The sequence below is a fragment of the Cinclus cinclus genome, chromosome 16 (genome assembly GCF_963662255.1).
Source record: "Cinclus cinclus chromosome 16, bCinCin1.1, whole genome shotgun sequence".
NCBI classification, from domain to species: domain Eukaryota; kingdom Metazoa; phylum Chordata; class Aves; order Passeriformes; family Cinclidae; genus Cinclus; species Cinclus cinclus.
In genome coordinates, this window is record NC_085061.1 from 1,605,001 (window position 1) to 1,629,197 (window position 24,197).

The following is a 24,197-nucleotide window of genomic DNA, read 5'->3' on the forward strand; positions in this document are numbered from 1 at the left end:
CACCCGAGCCATCACCTGAGCCATCACCTGAGGCATCACCTGAGGCATCACCTGAGGCATCACCTGAGCCATCACCCGAGCCATCACCTGAGGCATCACCTGAGCCATCACCTGAGCCTTCACCTGAGCCATCACCTGAGCCATCACCTGAACCTTCACCTGAGGCATCACCTGAGGCATCACCTGAACCTTCACCTGGGGAAGGCGCTGGCAGGTGGAGCACAAATGCGTGCAGGGGTCTCTCCCCGACCCCTAATCCTCCCTTCAAAGCCCCCGGGCGCAGCTGCGGGGTCGGAGCTGTGACAGGTGACAGGTGACAGGTGACAGGTGACAGGTGACAGGTGACAGGTGACAGCTCAGCTGTGCCCTCCCCACCCAGCCCTGGGGGGACACCAAAACTCTGGGGACACCTCCCGGCTTTTTTTGGGGGTAAATCCAGCTCCGGGAGGGTTTTTTTTTTTGGGAAAACTCAATCCTAGGAGAGTATTTTTGGGCAAATCCAGCCCCAGGAGAGGTTTTTGGGATAAATCCCAGCCCCAGGAGAGGCTTTTTTGGGGAAACCCAATCCCAGAAGGCTTTTTTGGGGTGGAAATCCCAGCCCCAGGAGAGGTTTTTGGGCAAACCCAGCTCCAGGAGAGGTTTTATTGGGAAATCCCAGCCCCAGGAGAGAGGTTTTTGGGGTAAATCCAGCTCCAGGAGGTTTTTTTTTTTTTGGAAATCCCAGCTCTAGGAGAAGCTTTTTGGCAAATCCCAGCTCCAGGAGAGGTTTTTGGGGCAAACCCAGTCCCAGGAGGGTTTTTTTTTTTGAGCAATCCCAGCTCCAGGAGAGGCTTTTTGGGCAAACCCAATCCCAGCAGCAGAACTGGGAGAGGGTTTTTTTTTTTGTTTTTTTTTATTTTTTGGGGGGGGCAAATCCAACCCCAGGAGAGGCTTTTTGGACAATCCCAGCCAAATGCAGCAAATCCAGCAGCTGGGGAAACTGGAGGAAGTTTAATTTCTGCTCCTCACCAGCAGAAGGGAGCACCACCCAAAATTCACACCCCGATGTCACCACCAGGCTCGGGCTGGGACAGTGGCACAGCCTGAGGAACCCCAAATCCATCATGAGAACCCACCCCATTGTGATAATTGATGAAAAATTCATGTTAATGATAAAAATATTGGCGTTTGTACAAACCAGAATACTGAAGTTTAAAACGAGGTATGGATATTAGAAAAAAAAAATATATATATATTATGAAATCATTCTGTTATAAATATTGTAGTTTTTTTTTTTTTTTAAAGTAAATTGTATTTGATGCCAGTTCGTAAAATGAAATTTCCCACGGCCTGAGAGATTTTGCAAAATCAGATTTCCTGCCTTTGTGCAACCAATTGCAACCTGTCTGCTAAAAACCAAACTTCCCACTTCTGCTGCTTTTTATCTACCAAATCCAGGTGGTTACTTGAAAAATTGTCCGGAGATTTCACACAAGAGGTCCCACAAATATTTTTTAACCACCACTGCTTACCTAGCAAAATTATAGCAACAAAGAAAAACCACAAAAAAACCCCAAACAATTATTGGTTACTACCAAAAAAAAAAAAAAAGAAATTATAAAAAAAACTTCAAAGCAAGGTTGGATGGAGCGTGGAGTAGGCAGTGACCCCTCACGTTCCCCAGCTCTGCTTGCTCCGTCTGCGTCAAATAAAACAAACTAAATTTTGCTAAATATCGACACTTTTTGTTTCTCATTTCTAACACCATTCCCAGCGCAAAGGGAAATTCCCAAATTTCCCACATTCGCCTGTGGAAACAACAGAGCTTGACCCCAAATAACCACCCCCAGCTCCACCAACTCCCTCACCTCCACACCCCCCTAAAACATCCCTAAAAAACCCCAAAAAAGTGCAGCTGTGGGGGCAGCCCCGCGCCCCAAATCCCGCGGAGCCGCCGCTATCGCTCATTAAGGGCCCTACCCCATTTCTCCTTATCTGCATATTTTATTGAAAATTAAAATCCTTTCGCATTTTTTTTTCCCAGGGCTCGCCGAGGGAAGGATCTTTTCTCGCAGCCCTACTTGACTCCAATTAGTCGGGATAACAAAGCTGCCGCTGTCGGGGGATTATTGACAAATGCTCGAGGGGGGGGGGGGGGGGGGAAGAAAATAAAAATAATGAAAAAAATTAAAAAAAAAAAAAAAAAAGGGCAGGAGAATGGTCTGTTAAAATGACAGCTTTTAAAGCTGGGAACAAAACGTCCGGGCCACGAACAGAGCTGGGGAGGCAAGGAAAATACCAAAAATTATTTGGTGGGTTTATTTTTTTGTTTTGTTTTTGTGGTGTTTTTTTTTTGTGTGTGTGTGTGGTTTTTGTTGTGTTTTTGTTTTGTTTTGGTTTTGGGTTTTTGTTTTTCTTTTTTGTTTGTTTGTTTGTTTCAATTTTTTTTAAATGGTATTTCCATTGATCAGCCTCCTGGAGCCAGGATTTTGCCTGGTGATTCCCTCGGGTCACCAGCAGCATCTCCCTCCCTGCATCCCCCTGGGAGCAGCAGCCTCAGCGCTGTGCGGTGCCAGGGTGCAAATCCATCCCTTCATCCCATCCCATCCCATCCCATCCCATCCCATCCCATCCCATCCCATCCCATCCCATCCCATCCCATTATCCCATCCCATCCCATCCCATCCCATCCCATCCCATCCCATCCCATCCCATCCCTTTATCCCATCCCTTTATCCCATCCCATCCCATCCCATTATCCCATCCCATCCCATCCCATCCCATCCCATCCCATCCCATCCCATCCCATCCCATCCCATTATCCCATCCCATCCCATCCCATCCCATCCCATCCCATCCCATCCCATCCCATCCCATCCCATCCCTTTATCCCATCCCTTTATCCCATCCCATCCCATCCCATTATCCCATCCCATCCCATCCCATCCCATCCCATCCCATCCCATCCCATCCCATCCCATCCCATCCCATCCCATCCCATTATCCCATCCCATCCCATCCCATCCCATCCCATCCCATCCCATCCCTTTATCCCATCCCTTTATCCCATCCCATCCCATCCCATTATCCCATCCCATCCCATCCCATCCCATCCCATCCCATCCCATCCCATCCCATCCCATCCCATCCCATCCCATCCCATCCCATCCCATCCCTTTATCCCATCCCATCCCATCCCATCCCATCCCATCCCATCCCATCCCATCCCATCCCATCCCATCCCATCCCATCCCATCCCTTTATCCCATCCCATCCCAGGCTCCTGGTACATCCCAAACCCGGTTCCCATGGGTTCCCTGCCCCTCCAAACCTGCTGCCCGCAGCTGTGCCCGTGCACAAAGGGACTGAGGAGCATTGAGAGCAGCACAACTCCTTCACTGATAACTCCTTCATATTTTTCCCCTGACTTTTTTATTTTTTTTCCCCCTCTTCTCCTTAATTTCAGCTAAAAGAATAGAGGGGGTAAAAAATGAAGCGCACTCGATAAAGGGCAGCGAGTGTTATCCCCGAAAAAAAAAAAAAATCAATAAAAACCCTACAGAGCTTTTTTTCTTCCCTAGGTGGCTCGGACAGCTGGCTCTTTAAATATTAATCAAGGGCTTATTGATATGCAAATAGGGCGAGGGGGAATAATGCTGCCGCAGCTGCGCAGCCCCGGCCGAGTGTTGGCCTCCTCTCCAGGATGAATGGGAATATCTGAGGACACAGGTGCAGAGAGCGGGATCTGCTTAATTCAATAATTTGTGAGCGATGCCCCCATAGAGCCCACCCGGGCCAATCTTCTCGCTGCCCAGCGAACAAAGTGTTAATTCTGGGCTTGTGCTGCCCACTGTTCCCTCGCTGGCCTTTTGCCCTGACACTTGGCCAGTTCAAATGAACCCCGCTGGCCCCGGGCCATGGATGGGCGAGGAATTATTTATTGTTCCCTTCCCAGAATCAGCAGTAAACAGGAAAAAAGGGGCATCCCACCGGCAGAGATGTCCCTGTCCTCTGTGCCCCCTCCGTGGTCCTCACATCCCGTGTGACAGCTCCGGTGGTGGCATCTGCGACCTGCGGGTGTTGGGGTGGCACCCCCTGTTCCTTTTGCCTGATTCCCAGCCTGATGTGGGGACAGAAGAGAGGACAGCACCTGCTGGGTGTCACTGCTGGGGTCACTGCTGGGTGTCCTGGGCAGGTGGGACAGGGGGAGGTGGCCACAAGGGACAAGTGGGACAGGGTGAGGTGGCCAAACCGAGCTGCCCACCCCAGGAAGCTCGGCCAGCACCGAGCTCTTTGCTCCGTGCTCCTGCAGTGCCCAGCATGAGGGACAGAGGGGAAGGTGGGGCAGAGCCCTGGGCAGCATCTCAGGTAAGCAGGGCAGGGTCAGACACCCCAAAAAACACCCAAAAGGTTCCGGTCACACAGGTGGGTGTCCCCTGCTGTTTGTCACAGAACTATGGAATGCTCTCAGCTGCATCCGTAGGGATCATCCAAATCCTGCGTGGGTCTCAGGCCTGGGAAAGGCCCCTCCACAAAAAAACAAAAAAAAAAACAAAAAAACCCCAAAAAACAAAAACAAGAAAACAACGATAAAAAAACCCCAAAAACCAAACCCAAACAAACATCCCAACAAAACCCTCTGCTGATTTAAACACAACCCCTGCTCCCACCCCTCGGATCCTGGATCATTCCCCTGCTTCCACCACTCCATCCCCACGAGACCCCACGGGCACATCCTGCCCTTCCTCCTCCTCCTCCTCCTCCCTGGATGCTGCGGATACAACCCCGCTGTGCCCGGGGGGATTTGGAGATTTGCCTCCCGTGGCTCCCATCCTCCTTTTTTCCCTGCCAAGCCTCCCTGCCCGGGCTGCTGGTGATGAATGAGCCCGCGGGTGCCGCGGTACCAGGAACCCGCAGCTGCTCCCGGAGGGCAGATGGCATCTCCGGGCCACAGCTGCAGCAGCTGGATGGCCACAAAGGCACAGAAATCCCTCTGAAAGGCAAGGAGAGACGAGGGAGGGACACGGCGGTGCCTCGAGGATTCAGGGCACCGGGGACACGCAGGGGAAAGCTCAGCCGGGACAGGCAGGCATGGGCACGGTGGCATCAAGGTCAGGGTTTTGTGCTGGGTCATTCCCAGAAAAGTGAAATTCTTCCTGGACACAGGGAGAAGCCCCAGATTTTGTTTTCTGACTCAAATTCTTGCCTGTCTGGTTCTTGGCCTCCGTGTTCTACTCCAGGGGCAAAGAGATGGAAAAATTCCACCAAACTTTAGGGACTGGGCTTCTGTTGCCAAAAAGCGTCTGCCTTAGTATCTCAGGATTCCAGTCTATTAATTATTAATAACTATTTATCAATGAGAAATGACTACTAAGGATTCTAGTTATTTTATTTCCCGGGGTTTGCCTCTTCCCACGCTTCGTCGGGAGCAAACCTGGGGTGTAGATCCCCCCCCTTCCCACTCTGACCCCACTCCAGGGCAGCAGCTGGCCCTGGAATTTGGCCCAGGAGATGAGGATTAATGAACCAATTAACTACCCCAGCCCCGGGGCAGCACCTGGGGTCACACAGGATGGCAAATCCCTGCTCCAGGAGCTCATCCTGCAGATCCAGCTCCAACCCCGATGTGATGCCTCTTCCTTAAAAGACTCTTTTTTTTCGCCCCCTAAAATTCCTTTATCCACGTTGAGGAGCAGCAGGGCTGCCCCGTGGCTGAAACGATCCCAAAAAGGCCGAGCCTGGAGCTGCTGTGGGAGGATGGAGCTGTGCTGGAGGAGCTCGGGATGAGGCTGACACCGACATTCCCGGGATGCTGCTGCTGCGGGGGATCTTCTTTCCCTGCATCTCCTTCGTGAACAAAAGCTTCGGGAGTGTGGGCGGCTGGGCCAGACGGGGAATAAATAAACAGGGATTAGTGGCACGGAGCCCCCGAGCAAGGATCGGGCTCTTTTCCCTTGAAATCCAAATCCTCGTCGCTCCTGCACCGTCCTGGGAGCGCTCCATCCCCTCCCTGCCATCATCAGCTGGGAAAAGCAGCTTTTCCAGGAGCTTTTACAGCTAAACCCAGCCTTTTATTCCTTGTTCTGTTTTCCTGTGCCTGTGGAAAAGCAGTGCTGGAGCTGTGGCACTTCCCTGCCCATCCTGCTGCATCCCGATCATGGAATATCCCAGAATCCCAGAGTGGAGGGACCCTTAAAACTCATCTCTGAGTTCCACTCCCTGCCACAGGGACACCTTCCACCATCCCAGGCTGCTCCAAGCCCCATCCCACCAACACTTCCAAGATCATTTTTTTTTCCATGATGCTTCTCAAATTCAGAACCCCTGAAACTTCCCCTTCAGCCCTAAACTGTGGCGTGTCCCATTTGTCAGTGAATACCAGAATTTCCACCTCTAAAAAGCTGGAAAAAAACACCCAGTCCGGGTTGTTCCACGCTCTGTAACGAGCAATTATTCCTTCCCAAAGCCCAATGAAATCAAACCCGTTCCCATAATCACCTACTGGATTTTATCAGCGTGTTTGGGTTACGCTTTGCCCCTTTGGCTAATTCCTAATTGATTCTTTAATCCCGACAAGTTTTTTATTGCCTGATACAAGAGGGATTTAGCCCTCCCAAACCCTGGGAGACGCAGGACACGGGGCAGGGATGACCTCATCCAAATCCAAGCCTTTATTTGATAATCTATCACTTATTTATTATTGTAAGTAACCATTTGCAGGTGCTGTGATTTCAGTGGAATTGTCCCAAAACTCAGCCCTGTGTGCAATCCTACCCGGAGCTGCTACTGCACAGGGAGAGGGATCCAGCTCTGCCAGGGAAATGGGGGAACGTGGGGATGGGCACGGAAAAATCTGGGGGGAAATGAGGCAAAATCCGTGGGAAAATGGGGCAAAATCTGTGGAAAAATGGGAGAGAATCTGTGGAAAAATGAGGCAAAATCTGCAGAAAGATTTCAGAGCTCACAAAGTGACAATTCCAGAGCTCGCAAAGAGACAATCCCAGAGCTCAAAAAGTGACAGTTCCAGAGCTGTCACAGTGACAATTCCAGAGCTCTCAAAGTGACAATTCCAGAGCTCACAAAGTGACAATTCCAGAGCTCAAAAAGTGACAATTCCAGAGCTCGCAAAGAGACAATCCCAGAGCTCAAAAAGTGACAGTTCCAGAGCTCTCACAGTGACAATTCCAGAGCTCTCAAAGTGACAATTCCAGAGCTCACAAAGAGACAATCCCAGAGCTCGCAAAGAGACAATCACAGAGCTCAAAAAGTGACAATTCCAGAGCTCGCAAAGAGACAATCCCAGAGCTCAAAAAGTGACAATTCCAGAGCTCTCACAGTGACAATTCCAGAGCTCACAAAGAGACAATTCCAGAGTTCACAAAGTGACAATTCCAGAGCTCACAAAGTGACAATTCCAGAGCTCAAAAAGTGACAATTCCAGAGCTCTCACAGTGACAATCCCAGAGCTCGCAAAGAGACAATTCCAAAGCTCTCACAGTGACAATTCCAGAGCTCAAAAAGTGACAATTCCAGAGCTCGCAAAGAGACAATTCCAGAGCTCACAAAGTGACAATTCCAGAGCTCTCACAGTGACAATTCCAGAGCTCAAAAAGTGACAATTCCAGAGCTTTCAAAGGGACAATCCCAGAGCTCACAAAGTGACAATTCCAGAACTCTTTCAGGGACAGTTCCAGAGCTCAGCCCCTTCCTCCTCACCCCCCTGCCTAGAAAAAGTGAACACGCTGAGGATTTGGGGTCGTGACAAGGAACCAGGACTTGGAAGGTGCCCCAGACCAGGCTGGCATCGCCCGTGTCCCTCCTTGGGCCAGCGCTGGGGTCACGGTGGCACCTGAAAGGCTCAGACAGGAACATCCCTGTAAAACCCTGGGCAAATCCACACTGGGGATTTGGGGGGTAGCTCTGGATTCCTCTCTGTTGTTTTTCACCTTTCACCTCACCTGGGAGAGGTGGGGTGGACACCCCAGGGATGTGCCAGGGACACCCCAGGGAGGTTCCAGGGACACCCCAGGGAGGTTCCAGGGACACCCCAATGAGGTCCCAGCACCTGGAAACCCAAAGCCACCCCAATGCCACAAAGCTGCCACTCCTGCACCAGGCAGACCTAAACCATTCCCAGCTTTCCCAGTCCTGGGGGATGCTGCTCCCACTGGAGCCCCCAGCGCTGCTCTCGGGGCCGGGAGCCAAGAGGAGGTGACAGAAATGTCACAGCACAGCTAAAAGCCCCTAAAATGGGTCTTTTGACATTAACGAATCCTGCATTAGTCTCCCTAACTCTGGAGCTTGAAATCCCCCTGGGATCTGAGACACTGAAGGGTTTTCCCAGTGAGGAAGGGGCTGGGGATGCCCCCAGGCAGAGCAGAGAAGGTTCCTTCCCAAATTATTCCCCCCCCCCCCTCGTTGTCTGCCCAAGCTCCTTCAACCAAGCAACACCTTCAGGAACGCTGGCAAATGGGATTTTGAGTGGCAAGACCTCGTTGTGGCTTCAATTTTAACTCCAACTGAGGGAGAGAAGAAAAAGGCAGGGAGTTGGGAGAATCATTTTTTTCATTAAAATCATAAATCGGTCCATAATGAAAATAGACTTGGAATGGGAAAAGTTGAGTGCAAATGGAAGCTTTTAAAGATTCTTTTGACTGACAATAACCTGAAGACCCTCCAGGAACTCCAGCCTGGAATAATCAGATTAAACAGAAACTAATATACGATCCTGAAATTCATCCCATGCTGCTCTAAACTTGGAGCAGCTGGATAATTTCGCCTACAGGTTTGTGCCTCCTGCCCAGCAGTTCACACGGAATTGTTTGGCCAAACTTAATCTACCAGGAAGGAAAAAAAAAAAAAAGAAGAAAGAAAAAAAAAAAAGCTTTTCCCTTTCATATGTGTTAAAGCAAAGCCAGCTTTTCCAAGCAGCTGGGAGCAGAGAATGGATATGGCTGCAGGTATTTCCTATGGGAATTCCCAGCCTGGAGTTTGTCTGCTTTAAAATCTCTGATTTATAAAAGATTCAGGAATGAGGAATTCTCTGTGTTGGTGCAGTGTAGGTGCTGGTGGGGATAATTCCTGGGGATTCCTGCAGGGACACAAACTCATTCCCACTGACTCCTCCGCAGGGGCCACGTTCCCAAAACACAAATCAAATCCATTTTTTTAGAGGAAGGGTTGGGAATGGATCCGGGGAGGCCCTGGCACAGAATTCCCAGAGAAACTGGGGCTGCCCCTGGATCCCTGGAAGTGTCCCAGGCCAGGCTGGACAGGGCTTGGAGCAGCCTGGGATGGTGGAAGGCGTGGGATGGGATAATGGGATAATGGGATAATGGGATAATGGGATAATGGGATAATGGGATGGGATGGGATGGGATGGGATGGGATGGGATGGGATGGGATGGGATAATGGGATGGGATAATGGGATGGGATAATGGGATGGGATAATGGGATGGGATGGGATGGGATGGGATGGGATGGGATGGGATGGGATGGGATGGGATGGGATAAAGGGATGGGATGGGATAAAGGGATGGGATGGGATAATGGGATCCAGCCCCTCTGGGAATGCCTGGATGTCCCACACCACCATTCCCCTACCAGGGGCTCATGGCTTCCAGCCTGCTCCAAGGATCATTTCCTCATTCCCTGTGTCCAAGGGATGAGCTAAAACCCCTCTGTCCATTCACACTGCCTTTCTGCTCCCCCCAGGAACAGACTTAGACATAGCATTAAAAAAATCTGGGAGAATTCCTTTTTTTTTTGGGAGGGCAAGAGCAGCTGGGATGAGCTGGATCCAAGCTCGCCACAGCCGCTGGACAATGGGCAGAAATGCAAACCCAGCTGGGCTAGTGAGGGGACCTTGTGCTTCCAAAAGTCTGGAATCTTGGGAAAAAAGGGAGAAAAGCCACTTCTGCCTTGGTTATATCCAGTGTAAATCCTTGGGGTACCCCAAGGGTCAATAATTTCCATGTAGGAAAAGAAAAGCAAGAAATGAAATGGATTATTTTTGATCCAGGAGTGCCCCTGAGATATCTCCAGCTATGGTGGAGCTGGAGCTGCTCAGGATGGACATGAAGTGACCACCTGGCCATGTCCTGCTGTCTCAGCTCTGGAATTTCCTCAGAACTCACAGAGAAACAGGAGGAGGGAGTGGGATGAGATCAGCTCCACTTTGGGATGAGCTGGGAAAACACATCCCAGAGAAGAGCATCAACCCCATGGAAGGACCCAAACCCTGCACTCCAGAACTTCTGGAGAAGGTGGTGGGACCTCAGAGACATCACAGCTGGCAGGAACAGCTCCCAGTTGGGTTTTCCTCCCCACAGATTCCTGGTGCTGATTCGGGAATGCCGTAGAGTTTTCCTTCCAGTGCTGAACTCTGGGATATAAAAACTCCCCACAAAACCCTGCCAGTGAACAGACAACACAACATGGTTCTGATTTCCTCCCACCTCAGGATAATTGCTCCTTTTCTCTTTTAAATTCTTGTCCCAGGGAAATGTTTCCAGTGGAGTCCCCTCCTGCCCCTTTGGATGGGTTTTATCTTCCAGGCACTGCTCAGGAGCAGAGCAGGGAGCTTGGATTAAAAAAAAAGAAAGGGAAAAAAAAGCTTAACAAGCAGCAAAAAGAAATGGGAAGGTTGGTCTGGGATCCATTATCCCTGACCCAGAGGTTGGAAAGCAAAAGAAATTCATTAAATTGGGGTTGGGGGAGGCCAAGCCAGGGCTGGATCCACTGGAGAAGGAGCAGCTGGGAAGGAAAATCCATGGAAACCATGCGGGAACCCCGTGCAAATTCACCCTGGAACCCATGGGAGAAGGAGAGGGAGAATTCTCCTCTCACAGCCCCGGATCCCTGGGATGGGGATCAGCCACGGATTCTCCCCAAAACACAAATAAACCCCAGGACTCGCCTCATTCCTCACCTGCCACCCCATTCCCACAGGAGCTGCCTCATGATGAGCCCCATCAGGGCAGGCACTGGGGCTCCTTCATTTCTTTCCCTTTTAGCACTTCCAGGAAAAATAAAAACCCAGTGAAGCTCCTGCTGGTTATTCAAGACTTGTTTGCTTTAATCCCTTTTCCAGGAACACATTCCCAGCGGTGCCCATTTGGTACACGTGGTCAAAAAGGTGGGAAAAAATCATGGAAAAGGACATTCCTGTTCCTGCACCCTCAGCCCACACAACCCCAGAGATCCCTCCTGGTTTGTTCTCCCCTCTTTTTGTTTCAAACCCCCATTCAGCTGCTTTTGGCAACACCAACACCCCAAACCAATCATGGTTATTTGTTTGCCTTTTTCCCAGTTCCAGAGGGATTCCTGAACGGAGAAGCCTGGCAAAAGAAATCAACCGTTGAGGTGAGAAAAAGCAGCTCACAAAGCAAGTGGGTAAATTGGCTGGGAATATTTTGGAAAATAGGCGTGAAGATATGAATATGGAGAATATGAATATGGAATAGGCATGAATGTGGAGAAAAAACAGAGAGGCAGGAGATGTTTGGAATCTCCTTTTGGAAGATTTCAAAATTTTTTGGAATTTTTTTGAAGGGAGCTGCTCATTTTCCCTCTTCCCAGCTGGTCCCCCTTGTCGCAGCCATTATTTCTGCTCAGTCCTGCACAGGATAAGGCCAATTCCTGTCCTCAAAGAACTTCCTCAGGCCCGGCAGGTTGACAGGAGGGAAATAGGGGCCGATCCTTTTCCGGATCCACCACTTCCCATCACTGGCGTGCTTCCCCCCGGGCTGGCTGAACTTGTACTTGAAGTGTTCCCCCCGGATCCACCTGAGGGAGACAAGAACAGGAGCTCAGGGCTTGGCATGATTTCTGGGAAGAGGCTTGCACCGGGTTTTTAATCCCTTGGGATTGGTGTTTTGGAGCTTTTCTGGATGGAGGAATCAGCTTCAGGGTGCTCAGGGTGGCTCCACATCCTGGTATTCCATCCATCCATCCATCCATCCATCCATCCATCCATCCATCCATCCATCCATCCATCATCCATCCATCATCCATCCATCCATCATCCATCCATCCATCCATCCATCCATCCATCCATCCATCATCCATCCATCCATCCATCCATCATCCATCCATCCATCCATCCATCATCCATCCATCCATCATCCATCATCCATCCATCCATCCATCCTTGGGATGTCCACAGCCACCAGCAGTGACACTGTCAAGGTTTTGGGGACAATTCCAGGCTTATCCTGATGCCATTTAGGAATCCAGACGTGCCTTGGGAATGGTGCATGAGGATCTTTAACACCCCCTGACCTGAGCACTCCCCACTCCTTCCCACAGCTAAGTATGAATGAATATTAATAATAAAACCAGGAATAATACGAGTTTTTCTTTTCTCAGAGACATCCTGGAGTTTTTTTGTCTGGGATATTTTGTAGCAGGGAGTCTGACTCTCCCAGCCAGCCGCCGCTCCGTGAGCGTGGCTCGGAGCGCATCTGTTTTCCGGCTGCTCCGGGAGCTGACAGCGAGGGAGGTTTGAAAACGGTGCAGAAAGAAACATTCATCAGTGTCAGGAAACACTCTGGGAGCTGCCCATGCCGCTGGATCCGGGGGCTTGTCCCCCTTGATGTAGGACATGCTGACAAGGGCATCGGAGCATCGCCGGGCGAGTCCATAAAATACCCACAAAATAAAACTGTCAAAGTCGTGTCAGTGCTCATTTAAACCTGCTCTGCTCCACTAGGAAAATACAGACCCTGCTACTGAGCAGGGCACCGCAGCTGCGGGATCCCCGGAGCGGCCGGGAAGGTCCTTCCTGCTGCTAAAATAATTAGGGACGGCTCCGATGGATTTGCCATCAGCGCTTGGCTTTGGGGAGCGGGGCAGAGTGAAGGGCTTGGAGGAAGCTGCACCCAGTTCAAGGGTGGCTGCCAGCACGGCTCTGTTTCAGTCCTGCTAGCACCCAGGAGAGCACAGCAGGAAGGATTTTCCCACAAAACCATGGGAATGTGGGATGCCCAGGGAGGTTTGGAGTCCTCATCCCTGGAACACCTGGATGTGACACTCAGTGCTCTGGGCTGGGGACAAGGTGGGCCTTGGGCACAGCTGGGACTTGCTGGACTTAAAGGCCTTTTCCAGGTTCAGTGGTGCTGGGATTCTGTTTTCCAGAGCAGTTGCGGCTGCCCCTGGATCCTTGGGAGTGCTCCAGGCCAGGCTGGACAGGGCTTGGAGCAGCCTGGGACAGTGGAAGGTGTCCCTGCCCATGGCAGGGGTGGCACTGGGTGAGCTTTAAGATCCCTTCCATCCCAAATCATTCCATGATTCCAGAACCTCCCATTTTTCCCCCTCCTCTGAGGATGAAGGAAGATAAACGGGAAAAGGGGCCCTGAGTGGAATTTTGGGGAGCACAAACCCACACCTCACCCCCACAAACACCGCCCTGCAGCTGCTGCCTGCATTCCAGCTTGGGCCATTCCTGCACTCCCTCTTTTCCCTGCTTTCTGAGGCTGGGAAAAGCCAAACAGGGGCTGAAGTGTTATCCCCACAGGGTTTCCTTTGCAGGAGCACAGAATTCCTGTTAATAACCGGAGTGTTACTGAACAGCCACATCCCTGAGGCTCCAGGTAGCCACTCCAGGATGATTGGAGATTTCCAAGCTGTGCTGCCTGACTGCTCTCTGGAATTCCCAAAACATTTCCACCTCAGATCCACCTCCCAAAAACGCTTCAGAGGCTGATTTTATGGCAGCCTCCTGCTCCAAGCATCCCTCCACCCGACACTCTGACACTTTTGAGGTTTTTCCTCCACTGAGTGGCTACAGAGCACCTTCCAAGCTGGACCCACCTGCATATATTCCCAAAATAAATGTGAGAAAGGTGGAAAACCTGGCAGCCAGGAGGGACTATTTCCTTGCCAGGCTCAGGATGTAAAAGCTGCAGTGTTTAATACCCACTGGAGCCCCTCATTTCAGGGCTCACAGAGTTTACAAGCTCTGCCAGTGTTTATAACTTGCCTGGGTGCCTCAATCCTGGAATTATGGGGTTTTCCAGCTCCTCCAGTGCTGGTTCTGCTCCCTCTTCCCGGGATTCAGGAAGGGAAGGTATCACAAACTTACACCCCCCCCAGTCCATCCTTCCAGGGCTCGCAGAGTTTTGGGCAATTTTTGGGATTTCCACAAAAGATCTCCTGGCAGCTGGATGGGATCCACAGGTCTTGGAGCCTCCCTGATGCAGGGGACTGAACCTGCAGGAGATTCCCTGATTCCTTCTCTGGAAAAACAGCAACAGCAGCTTCAGGAAGGTCAGGAGGGATCTTCCTGACCTCAGCAGGATGTCCCAGGTACTCAGAGAAGGATGAGAAGGACACAGGAGCCATGGCAAGGTGGGGAAGGGTGATCCCAGCCACCAGCAGTATCCTGGGATTTACTGAGCACACACAACAGCAGCTCCTCCTGGAGGCACCAGCTCCCATTGAAAACTGGTTTAAAATGGAAGGATTTCCACGGGATATTTGGAAGGAATTCCTCGCTGGGAGGGTGGGGAGGTCCTGGCACAGATTCTCAGAGAAGCTGTGGACGCTCCATCCTGGAAATCTCCAAGGCCAGGTTGGATGGGGTCTAGTGGAGGATGTCCCTGCCCATGGCAAGGGTGGCATTCCAGGGACTCTTCCGGGAGATGGAAAACCCTCTCTGCTGTGAGGAAAAGGGGACAAAAGGGTCCTTTGGGCAGCTTCTGATCCAACAGCAGTGCCAGGAGAGCGATGGCACTGATGGAGGAGGGAGGACTGAGCCATCACAGGGACCCTTCTGGGCATCCCCACTGGGCTGGGCAAGGTGGGGAGGCCACAAAGGCTAAAAATAATCATCACGATTTTTTAAAAAATCAATATTTTCCCCTCAGCAGATGCCTGGCAGCAGCTGCCCTGCAGTGCTTTCGGGAGTCGCTCGTATATCAGCCCCTCCTGACATCTCCCAACTGGACGTGTTAAAAATTAGCAGCAATATTGGAGTTGTTGGGATGGAGGCCTAAATCTCCCAGACAGCTGTAATTAGTTCCAGAGGGTGCAGCTGTCTCCCTGCAACAGCTGAGGGGTTCCAGGGAAAAACCAGTGGTGGTTTCTGTTAGAATTGATGGCCTGACAAGGCAAGGAGGGGTGGGAGAGGGATGGAAGAACGAAAGAAATCAAAACATGGGGTGTCTTTTTGGGTTGTTGGGGACTTTTTTTTTTTTTTTTTTGTGGTGTTTTATCTCGAGGTTCCCTGCCCTGTTGTAAATCAGCTGGTGGGAAGTCCAAATTCATCAGGGAAACATCGCTGCTCTTGCCCTGTTGGTGGGAGGGAGCATTAATTAATTCATCTTGGCCAAAATTTAGGGAATCAGGGCGGTTTTGGGGTTGTTTATTAGTGCTGCTGATCCTGAGGCTCCTGCAAGGTCTGGTGCCTCAGAGCTGGAGCAGCTGATCCTTGAAATCCCCTTGGGAAGTGGCACAGTGGAGTTTTCCCTCTCTGGATTTTCCTCCCTGGATGGGTTAGAAAGGGTGGGACAACACCAAGGGCAGAGCAAACCGTGGGCAAAACAAAACAAAACAAAACAAAACAAAACAACGAAACCCAAAAAATCCCTGGCTCCAGATGGATCCAAGGCTGGAATTTACCCTGCCAAGGAAGAGAGATCCCATGATTTCCCAACCTGGGGAAAATCCTGCCAGGTTGGGATGAGCTCTGCCTTCACTGAAATTTCTGTCCCTAAAGAAAACCCTTTAAACTTCCCTTCAGGACAGTGGAATTTAATTCTGCTAATAGCTGAGAGATTCATTTCCCCCTAGTCCCAGTGATACCTGGATTTTCCAGGAATTCCCACTCCCTGCCTGCTCCCTGCTCTGCTCCAGAGTCACCTTTATCCCTCTGGGGAGGGTCCAAACCCCAAACATGACCAAGCTCTCCCCATGGCTTGGGCTGATTGCACAGATTCCAGCCCAGCTGTAAAATCCAGTTACTTTTAATTGGGAGATAAAATAAAATCCAATTAAAAAAAAAATCCCAAATACCACATTCCCCTGTGTTCCTAAGCACCCCAAGGGAAGCAGCAGCTCCCTCACAAACACCACCACTACAAATCCAGCTCTTCACACCCACAGTGGGGCTCTTCCAACAAAGTGCTACTTTAATTGGAATAAAAAATCCTGAAGTGACCATGATTTAATATCAGACACACCAAGGAGACCCAAAAATCCTGGAGCTTTTTTCCCCTCCTGTGGGCTAAATCTGATTTTTTTTTTTTTTGTTTCCTTTGATTGTTGCAGCCTTTTCCATGGTGTGTTCAACACTTCTTAATTTCTCAGCCCAAGCCCTCCCGTTCCGATTTATGAGGGTTGGGCTTTTATGAACTATCCACTGCCCCAGAATATTTGGGAAATCCACATTCCCCAAACATCACCGGCCTCGAGGTCCAAGCTTCCCACTCAGCCAGGCTGGGCCCTCAACAATGCCCTCATTTTTAATCACTCACCTGTTTCTCATTTGAAGTTTATCACACTTGAAAAAATACTATAATTTCTTGAGTTGTAAAGAACCCTCCAAACTTTGGTCTCCGAAAATTCATTTCGAAGGCATTAACTCATTCTGAAAGTCCCTTGGCTATTTAAGGTGTAGAGTTTCCATTAACAGAACAAACTCTGTGGAGGATGGAGCACAAGGCTCTTATGGAAAACAGTCCCTTCCCTAATTATTTAGTCTAGCAGGGAATGAAAATAATTAAGTCTCAAAATTCCCTTTAGAGTGGAGGGAAGAGCAGGGGGTGAGGGGCACGGGAATAATGGTTGGAAAATTCGGAATTTTTTCCACCCAGCTACTGTGGTGGGAATGAAGGGATCCCTAAGGTTGGCAGCAAACTTTCCCCTCAACCTGGATTAAAGTGCAGGATCGTGGAATTACAGGATCAGGGACGGTTAAAAATCATCCAGTTCCACCCCCTGCCAAGGGCACCAGGATTAAGGGCAGGGTTATGGGATATTGGGAAGGAATTCCTGTCTGGGAGGGAGGTGAGGCCCTGGCACAGATTCCCAGAGCAGCTGTGGCTGCCCCTGGATCCCTGGAAGTGTCCAAGGCCAGGCTGGACGGGGCTTGGAGCAGCCTGGGATGGTGGAAGGTGCTGGGATTGGAACTGGATGAGCTTTAAGATCCCTCCCAACGCAAACCAATCCAGGATTTTGGGATTTTTTTTTTTTTAACCATCTTGGGGTTTACAAAGCACCTCAGAGGAAACATTTTTGGTAGAAGTGGGAAGTTTTCTGTGCCTCAGCTGGAGAAGGAGTCTCTCCTCAGATGGTTTGGGGGGTGCAGTGCCCTAAAGCTGGAAAACATCAGCGGGATCCGAGGGGAATTTCATTCCACACAGAGCTCTGGGCCTGCATCCCTGTTTGCAGTGCATCCTCAGAGCCTCAAATGGAAAACATTAGCAGGATCATAACATGACTTGAGCTGATCCAAAATGCCCCCAAAAAATGTTTTCTCAGCTAAAAATAACTCCATCAACAAAACAGACGCTTTTGGGACAAAATTCCTTTTGTATAAAACCTCGGAGTTTTCCTCTGTGCCTTTCCCTGGCTGATGTTGGCTTTGTCTCTTCCTTGAAAACACAAACAATTCCAAGACGAGTGTCCACAAACCCAACGATTCCTGCAGGGCTGTTTTGTCTTTGAAACACCTCAGGAGGTCCACGGGAATGGCGGGGTTTGACCTGAGCTCACAAACACAACGTGGCAAAAACCCCAAAAGCTGAGGGGCAGGGAAGCACGGCAGGAGGGAACACTCCTGGCCAGGAGCAGCAGCACCGAGCCCTTCGTGGATCTGCTGGGATTGGGCTCATCCCAAGGGTCTCTGTGGCTCCTCCAGGGGGGAATCAAGGTGCTGGCAGCGCTCCGGTGTCCATCAAAGCCACCCTAAATCCCACCTGGGTCCCACCAGACACCAAACCCCAACAGGAACCTGCTGTGCACGTCCAGGATGGCAGCAAGGAGGAGCTCCCAGCTTTCCTGGGATAACTCCAGCCTTACCTTGGAGGCTCTCTGCCTGCAAAGGGGTTTGTGGCCAGCAGGGACAAGGTTTCCTCTTCCTGGGCCAGCAGCTTCCCAGCCAGGTGGATGATCCATTCGTTCTGCTCGTAGGTCTTGGGGAAGGAAGAAGAAATGGAAATGTTAGGAACTGCTGGGCTTTTCCTGGAATGTCGCTGGGATTGAAGATTTCTGTCCTTGGGGAGAGATTTCAGCGGATTTGGGTGGAAAAATGCTGAATTTCCCAGTGTTTCAGCACACATCCCATGGGATCCTTGAGGTCCAGACACAGACTGGCACTCTCAGGGAGCAGGGAGAGCTTTGGCTCATCCCGTCTGCCAATTCTTCCCCCAGAGATTTGATTCAAATCATTTATTTAGCAGCAAAGCCCACAGGGGAACCATAACAGCACATTTTCTATGGATAACTCATCCATCCTTTTAATCCAGATTGCTTTCCCCCAGGAACAGGGTTTGGGCTGGTTTCCTTGTGTTATCCAAAGGAAAACAGAAGAAAGTGGCTTCTCCATTCCCAGTTCCTGTCTCCATTTCCTGCTGTGTCATCCATCCTCTTTAAATTCCTTCCTCGTGCAACTCCTTCTGGAGCAGCAGTGGCAGAGTTTAACTCTGAATTTAGGTAATCCTGAGGAAGCAGGGACTGGGGCTGGATGATCTTTACGGATTGAGATATCCCCTGATTTCTGTGATTTCCCTCCCTGCGGGAATCCTGCTCTTTGCTCTTGTCCAGGCTCCCTAAAAGCATTTCCCCACGGTGACTTTCTGCTCTTCGCTGAGTTTTCTCCTTTTCCTGCTTTTTCCACCAGTTCCTCAGCGGATTTTTGAGTGCAAGCAGTAGGGGACACTGTGGGAAAGGGAAACCCGGGAGCTTTACCTGCAGGGCTCTCAGCAAAGCACAGCCCCGAGGCAAAGCTGCCCTCGTGGCCCGGTTTGTTATTCCTGTCTCCAAGGGAAACGGGAGAGAAACCGTGGAAAACACCCAGGCCCATCCAGGGCAGCTCTGCCTCGCAGGGTTTCTGACCCCAGCTCGTCGCCACTTAGAGGAAAACCACAATTATTCCAGCCAAAAAGCTTTTCAGAATGATGACTCTTCCCCCTCCTGCTTCCGTCCTGCTCCTTCCATCTGCTCTCATCCAGCAGGGATGGCTGATGGACACAGGGATGCTCCCAGCCAGCCCCTCCTGGCACAGAGGGCTCTCAAGGAGGGACAGTGTCGGGTTTTGTCCTTTCCTGACCTACAGATGGGGTAACTGAGAGCTGTTTTATTCCATTTTCGGTCTGCTCTGAAGGGTGAGACCATACAGATGTCGTAACCCGCGCCATCACGACCAGAAGCCGACTGTTTGCTAAGGAAAGGGTTCCTGGGCTTTGTCAGCTTTTGTCACACCGTGCTTAAAGCCAATCATCTAAAATTATCTCTCCTGGGTTCTACTACAACGCATTTTCCGTAGTTTCTATTTCTCCAAAAGATCTATTTTTATTTTTATTTCCAAGGCCGTCCTTTGAAGCTTCTTTCCTAGCTCCATTTCTGTCCCAGCAATATCTGTCCTACTCCGTGGCATTTCTAAGCCAGCATTTCTCATCTCCAGGATTGCGCGCGGACGTGCGAGCCTCCTGAAAACTCCCTACAAATCCATTTCCCACAGGACAAGGGACAGAGGACACCGTGGGACTGCGGCCAGCACGCTCCTGACACAACAATCCAGGAAAAGGGAGCCCTGGAAGCAGGAGCCTGGCATCGCGTGGGATGTGCCACACAAAGGTCAGCCACCTCCCAGGGACAGCTGGCACTGTCCCCAGCTGTCACTCGTGCCAAGTCTCCGTGTCCCACAACAGTTCTGGGGTGCCGGAGGTGCTCAGGCTGGGATTTGGGAAGGTGGGAATCGCTGGGAATGCCTGGCTGGGAGAGAGGATCTCCCCCCCAAAAAAAGTGCCACAGCAGCTGCAGGGATCAAACATCTTAAAGTGGCACCTTCAGCATCCCGAGTCTCCCTGGACACCCCAGTGCTCTGGATGACGTTCAGCGTAATATCCAGGAGATGAACATGGGAGATGTGGGAGCTCCTGTGTGAGAGCTGGGAAGCAACAGGAGAATGGAAACAGGAATCACCAGAATGCCTGAGCTGGAGCTCGATGGAGGCCCCCAAACCTTCCAAGCCTGACTGAAAACCGGGAGGCTCCAGGAAGGTGGGATCGGCTCCCGTGGTCTCCAAATTGTTAATTAGCAGCTCCGTGCACACCAGAGTTGGACTTCTGGTCTGTAAAGTGTTTTTCTTGTAAAATTTACAACATGTCTGGCCCCAGTGAAGTCTGCGGTGAGAAATTTCCAGGCGGGGCAGCCCCTGCCCCCCTTCCAGCACGGATCCCGGGCTGTGCTAACGACCCCGCTTAACTCATTGCTCTGCCAAGCCATAGCGTGGAAAAAGGGGGGGAAAAAGAGTCCAGGAGATCTGGGCTGCACCCAGGGAAGTGTCACTCCAAGGGGTTCCTCTGGCTCTGGATGGATCTGCACGCTCAGGATGAGTGTAACACAGAGCCTGAACCATCCAGGGGATTAATTGTAGGAGAAAAAAAAAAAAAAAACAGGATAGATGGATTGGTGGGAGGTGGGGCAGGCATGTTTTGGGGTCGGTTTTGGGGTTTGGATCTTCAGAGAGCAGGAGAAGCAGCCAGGAGTGGTCCTGCACAGAGATGGATCCCTGAGCTGCTCCATCTCCATCCTGACATGGACCAGACTCCCGGAGCTGCTCCTGCCCTTCCCTGGGGCCACAGCTCCACACAGAGCCTGGGCTGCATCCACACTGGGATTACTGGGGATCCAGTGAGTGCACAGCCATTGCAGGAGCACCAGCACTGTGTGACCCTGCCCCGAGCACCCAGAATCACAGAAACACAAAAAATCACAGAAACACAAAAAATCACAGAAACACAAAATTGCAGAATCACAGAAACACAGAAACACAGAAACACAGAATCACAGAATCACAGAAACACAAAATCACAGAATCACAGAAACACAGAATCACAGAAACACAGAAACACAAAATCACAGAATCACAGAAACACAGAATCACAGAAACACAGAATCACAGAAACACAGAATCACAGAATCACAGAAACACGGAAACACAGAATCACAGAATCACAGAAACACAGAATCACAGAATCACAGAAACACGGAAACACAGAATCACAGAATCACAGAAACACAGAAACACAGAAACACAGAAACGCAGAATCACAGAAACACAAAATCACAGAATCACAGAAACACAGAAACACAGAATCACAAAATCACAGAATCACAGAATCACAAAATCACAGAATCACAGAAACACAGAATCACCAGGTTGGAATCACAGAATCAATCAGACAATCAATCAGACAATCAATCACACAATCTCAGAACCCCTGGGCTGGAAGAGACCTCCAAGCCCATCGAGTCCAAGCCCCTCTCCATCCTTGGTGCCCTCCTGGAAAGGTGCAGTCCCCCCAGGGAAGGAACACACTTCCCTTGGGCATCTTTTTGAGAGTTTTTGCTCTGTTTTAGCACAGAAAGCAAACTCAGGGAGCTGAAGACACAAAAACCTCATTGCCAGCCCAAGTGCAAAGCTGAGGGTCCCAAAGCACCACAGGCCTAAAGCCAAAGGCTCTCTGTGTTTAGGACACTCCGTGCAGATCCATGGAAATGCCAGGGGCAGCTCTCCAGCCAGATCATCCTCAGCTGTCCCTACAGCTGGGACCAGCACCCAGAACCCCCCAAAATCCTATTTCAGGTACAACAGAGGGGACTAACAGAGAACTTCGGGCACTTTTGTGCTGAGACCCCTCAAGCTTTGAATCCCTGATGGGTTTCAGCCTCGCGCAGAGCTCAGGCTGGCACTTCCCCCCATCCTTCCATGCCAGTGTCACCCCAAATTCCACTCTGGGAAGAGGATTTGCTCCTTCTCCCAGCCACACGTGAGGAGCTGAGCATCACCTCCCCAGCAGGGCTGCCCCAGGACGTTTGGCACTCCCTGACCTCTCCACTCCGACACTTTTCCAGGGAATAAACACGGTGTTCTCACCTTGAACACATTCACTTGTGTCCAGGAGAATTTAATAACCGTACAGAACTGAAACCCAAAGCTCTGCTAAGTCAGGCACCAGTGAGGAGCCAGAGCAAAGCAGCCACAGTAGCAACCAAACCGTGCTGATAACAAAGCCAAGGGGACGTTATCATCCCAAAAAAAACCCCATATAAACCCCCCGGCACTCCAGGGAACATGTTCCCAACCGAAATAATAATAATAAGGAGGCTTTTCCTTGAGCTTTAATTGGTCATTTAATGAAAAAGGCACGGGGATTAGCGTGGTGTTTTATGGAATCTCGGGGCTGGCACGGGCACAGGAGGAGGTCAGGACGAGATGCACATGTGGGAACAGCTGGAAACTTGGCACGGGAGCCCAGGGTTATTGTTTCACGTGGTTGGGAGCCCTGAGTGGCTCCAGGTCGGAGTCAGTGGCTGCCAGAGGGGCAGGGCAGGTTCCATTTCCCCTGTCCTGGGCTGTTGTTGTGTCACGGCTGATGGAGCACGGGAACGCCACTGTGGAATCCACCATGCTGGGCATTGTCACCCCACAGCCACCCTGCTCTTTGCTCTTCAACGCTGCCTGTTCAGCGAGTTGGAGCTGTCAGGAGTAATAATCCCTGTCCCACAGAAAGGAGGGGATATTGCTGCTACTACTACTACTACTACTACTACTACTACCACCAGTCAGTAATCCCTGTCCCACAGAAAAGAAGGGATAATAATAAAAAAAATTAAAAAAATCAAAATAAAAATAAAAATAAAAGTCAATAATCCCTGTGCCACAGAAAGGAAGGGATAATAATAAAGAAAAATCAAAATAAAAATCAAAATAAAAATAAAAATAAAAGTCAATAATCCCTGTGCCACAGAAAGGAAGGGATAATAATAAAAAAATAAAAATAAAAATAAAAATAAAAATAAAAATAAAAATAAAAATAAAAATAAAAATAAAAATAAAAGTAAAAATAAAAGTCAATAATCCCTGTCCCACAGAAAAGAAGGGATAATAATAAAAAAATAATAAATAAAAATAAAAATAAAAATAAAAATAAAAGTCAATAATCCCTGTCCCACAGAAAGGAAGGGATAATAATAAAAAAAAAATTAAAAATAAAAATAAAAATAAAAATAAAAGTCAATAATCCCTGTCCAACAGAAAAGAAGGGATAATAATAAAAAAATAATAAATAAAAATCAAAATCAAAATCAAAATAAAAATAAAAATAAAAGTCAATAATCCCTGTCCCACAGAAAGGAAGGGATAATAATAAAAAAAAAATAAAAAATAAAAATAAAAATCAAAATAAAAATAAAAGTCAATAATCCCTGTCCAACAGAAAAGAAGGGATAATAATAAAAAAATTAAAAATAAAAATAAAAGTCAATAATCCCTGTCCCACAGAAAGGAGGGGATAATAATAATAATAATAATAATAAAATAATAATAGTAATAATAAGACAGTCAATAATCCCTGTCCCACAGTCACTGCCACCTTTTGCTGTTTTATGTTTATGATGTTTATGTTTCTGTTTAGTTGCAGATCACCATCCCATTACCACCCTGCTGCCCGAGGAAGGTCCATTCTGTCATCTCCAATAACCACACGGACCCATGGGATGGGCTGGGTTGGAGGGGACCCCAAAACCCGCCCAGTGCCAGCCCTGCCATGGCAGGGACAGCTCCCACTGTCCCAGGCTGCTCCAGCCCCGTCCAGCCTGGCCTGGGACACGTCCAGGGACCATGGGGCAGCCACAGCTCTTCGGAATTCTATTCCAGCCCCTCCCCGCCCTCACAGGGAAGATTTTTTTTTTCTATTTTCACCTCCTTTTTCTACGAGTTTCCCAAAAATCCGTGTCTCCAGCCCAATGTGCGGTTACTCACTAAAAGCCATCCCTCAATCCTTTAGAAAATCCTTGGGAAAGCAGCTGCTGCCTAAAGGAGGCAGGAATAAAAAACTGCAAGACTTTGGGAACCAGCTCCTCCATCCCACCTACCCAGGGAAAGGCCACACCTGGCACAGCTCCTGCATCACCTCTGGCCGGAGGAAGAAAAGTGCCTTTGTTGCAGAGGGCAGGGCCACTGGACAGCAATCATTCCCCCAGGGACAAG

At 49.8% G+C, this 24,197-nt stretch overlaps 1 protein-coding gene across 1 annotated transcript in view; it reads right to left on the reverse strand.

Annotated features, from left to right (window-relative positions):
• Positions 1–11,592: 11,592 nt before the first annotated feature.
• The window catches only part of LMF1 (lipase maturation factor 1), a 147,624-nt gene continuing 135,019 nt past the window's right edge, over positions 11,593–24,197 (reverse strand). Inside the window, exons 10-11 of the mRNA XM_062503441.1 lie at positions 18,002–18,114; positions 11,593–11,767 (exon numbers count right to left, since the gene is read on the reverse strand). Of these exons, the coding sequence (XP_062359425.1) occupies positions 11,593–11,767; positions 18,002–18,114 (288 nt within the window). The remainder of the gene's footprint in view (positions 11,768–18,001; positions 18,115–24,197) is intronic.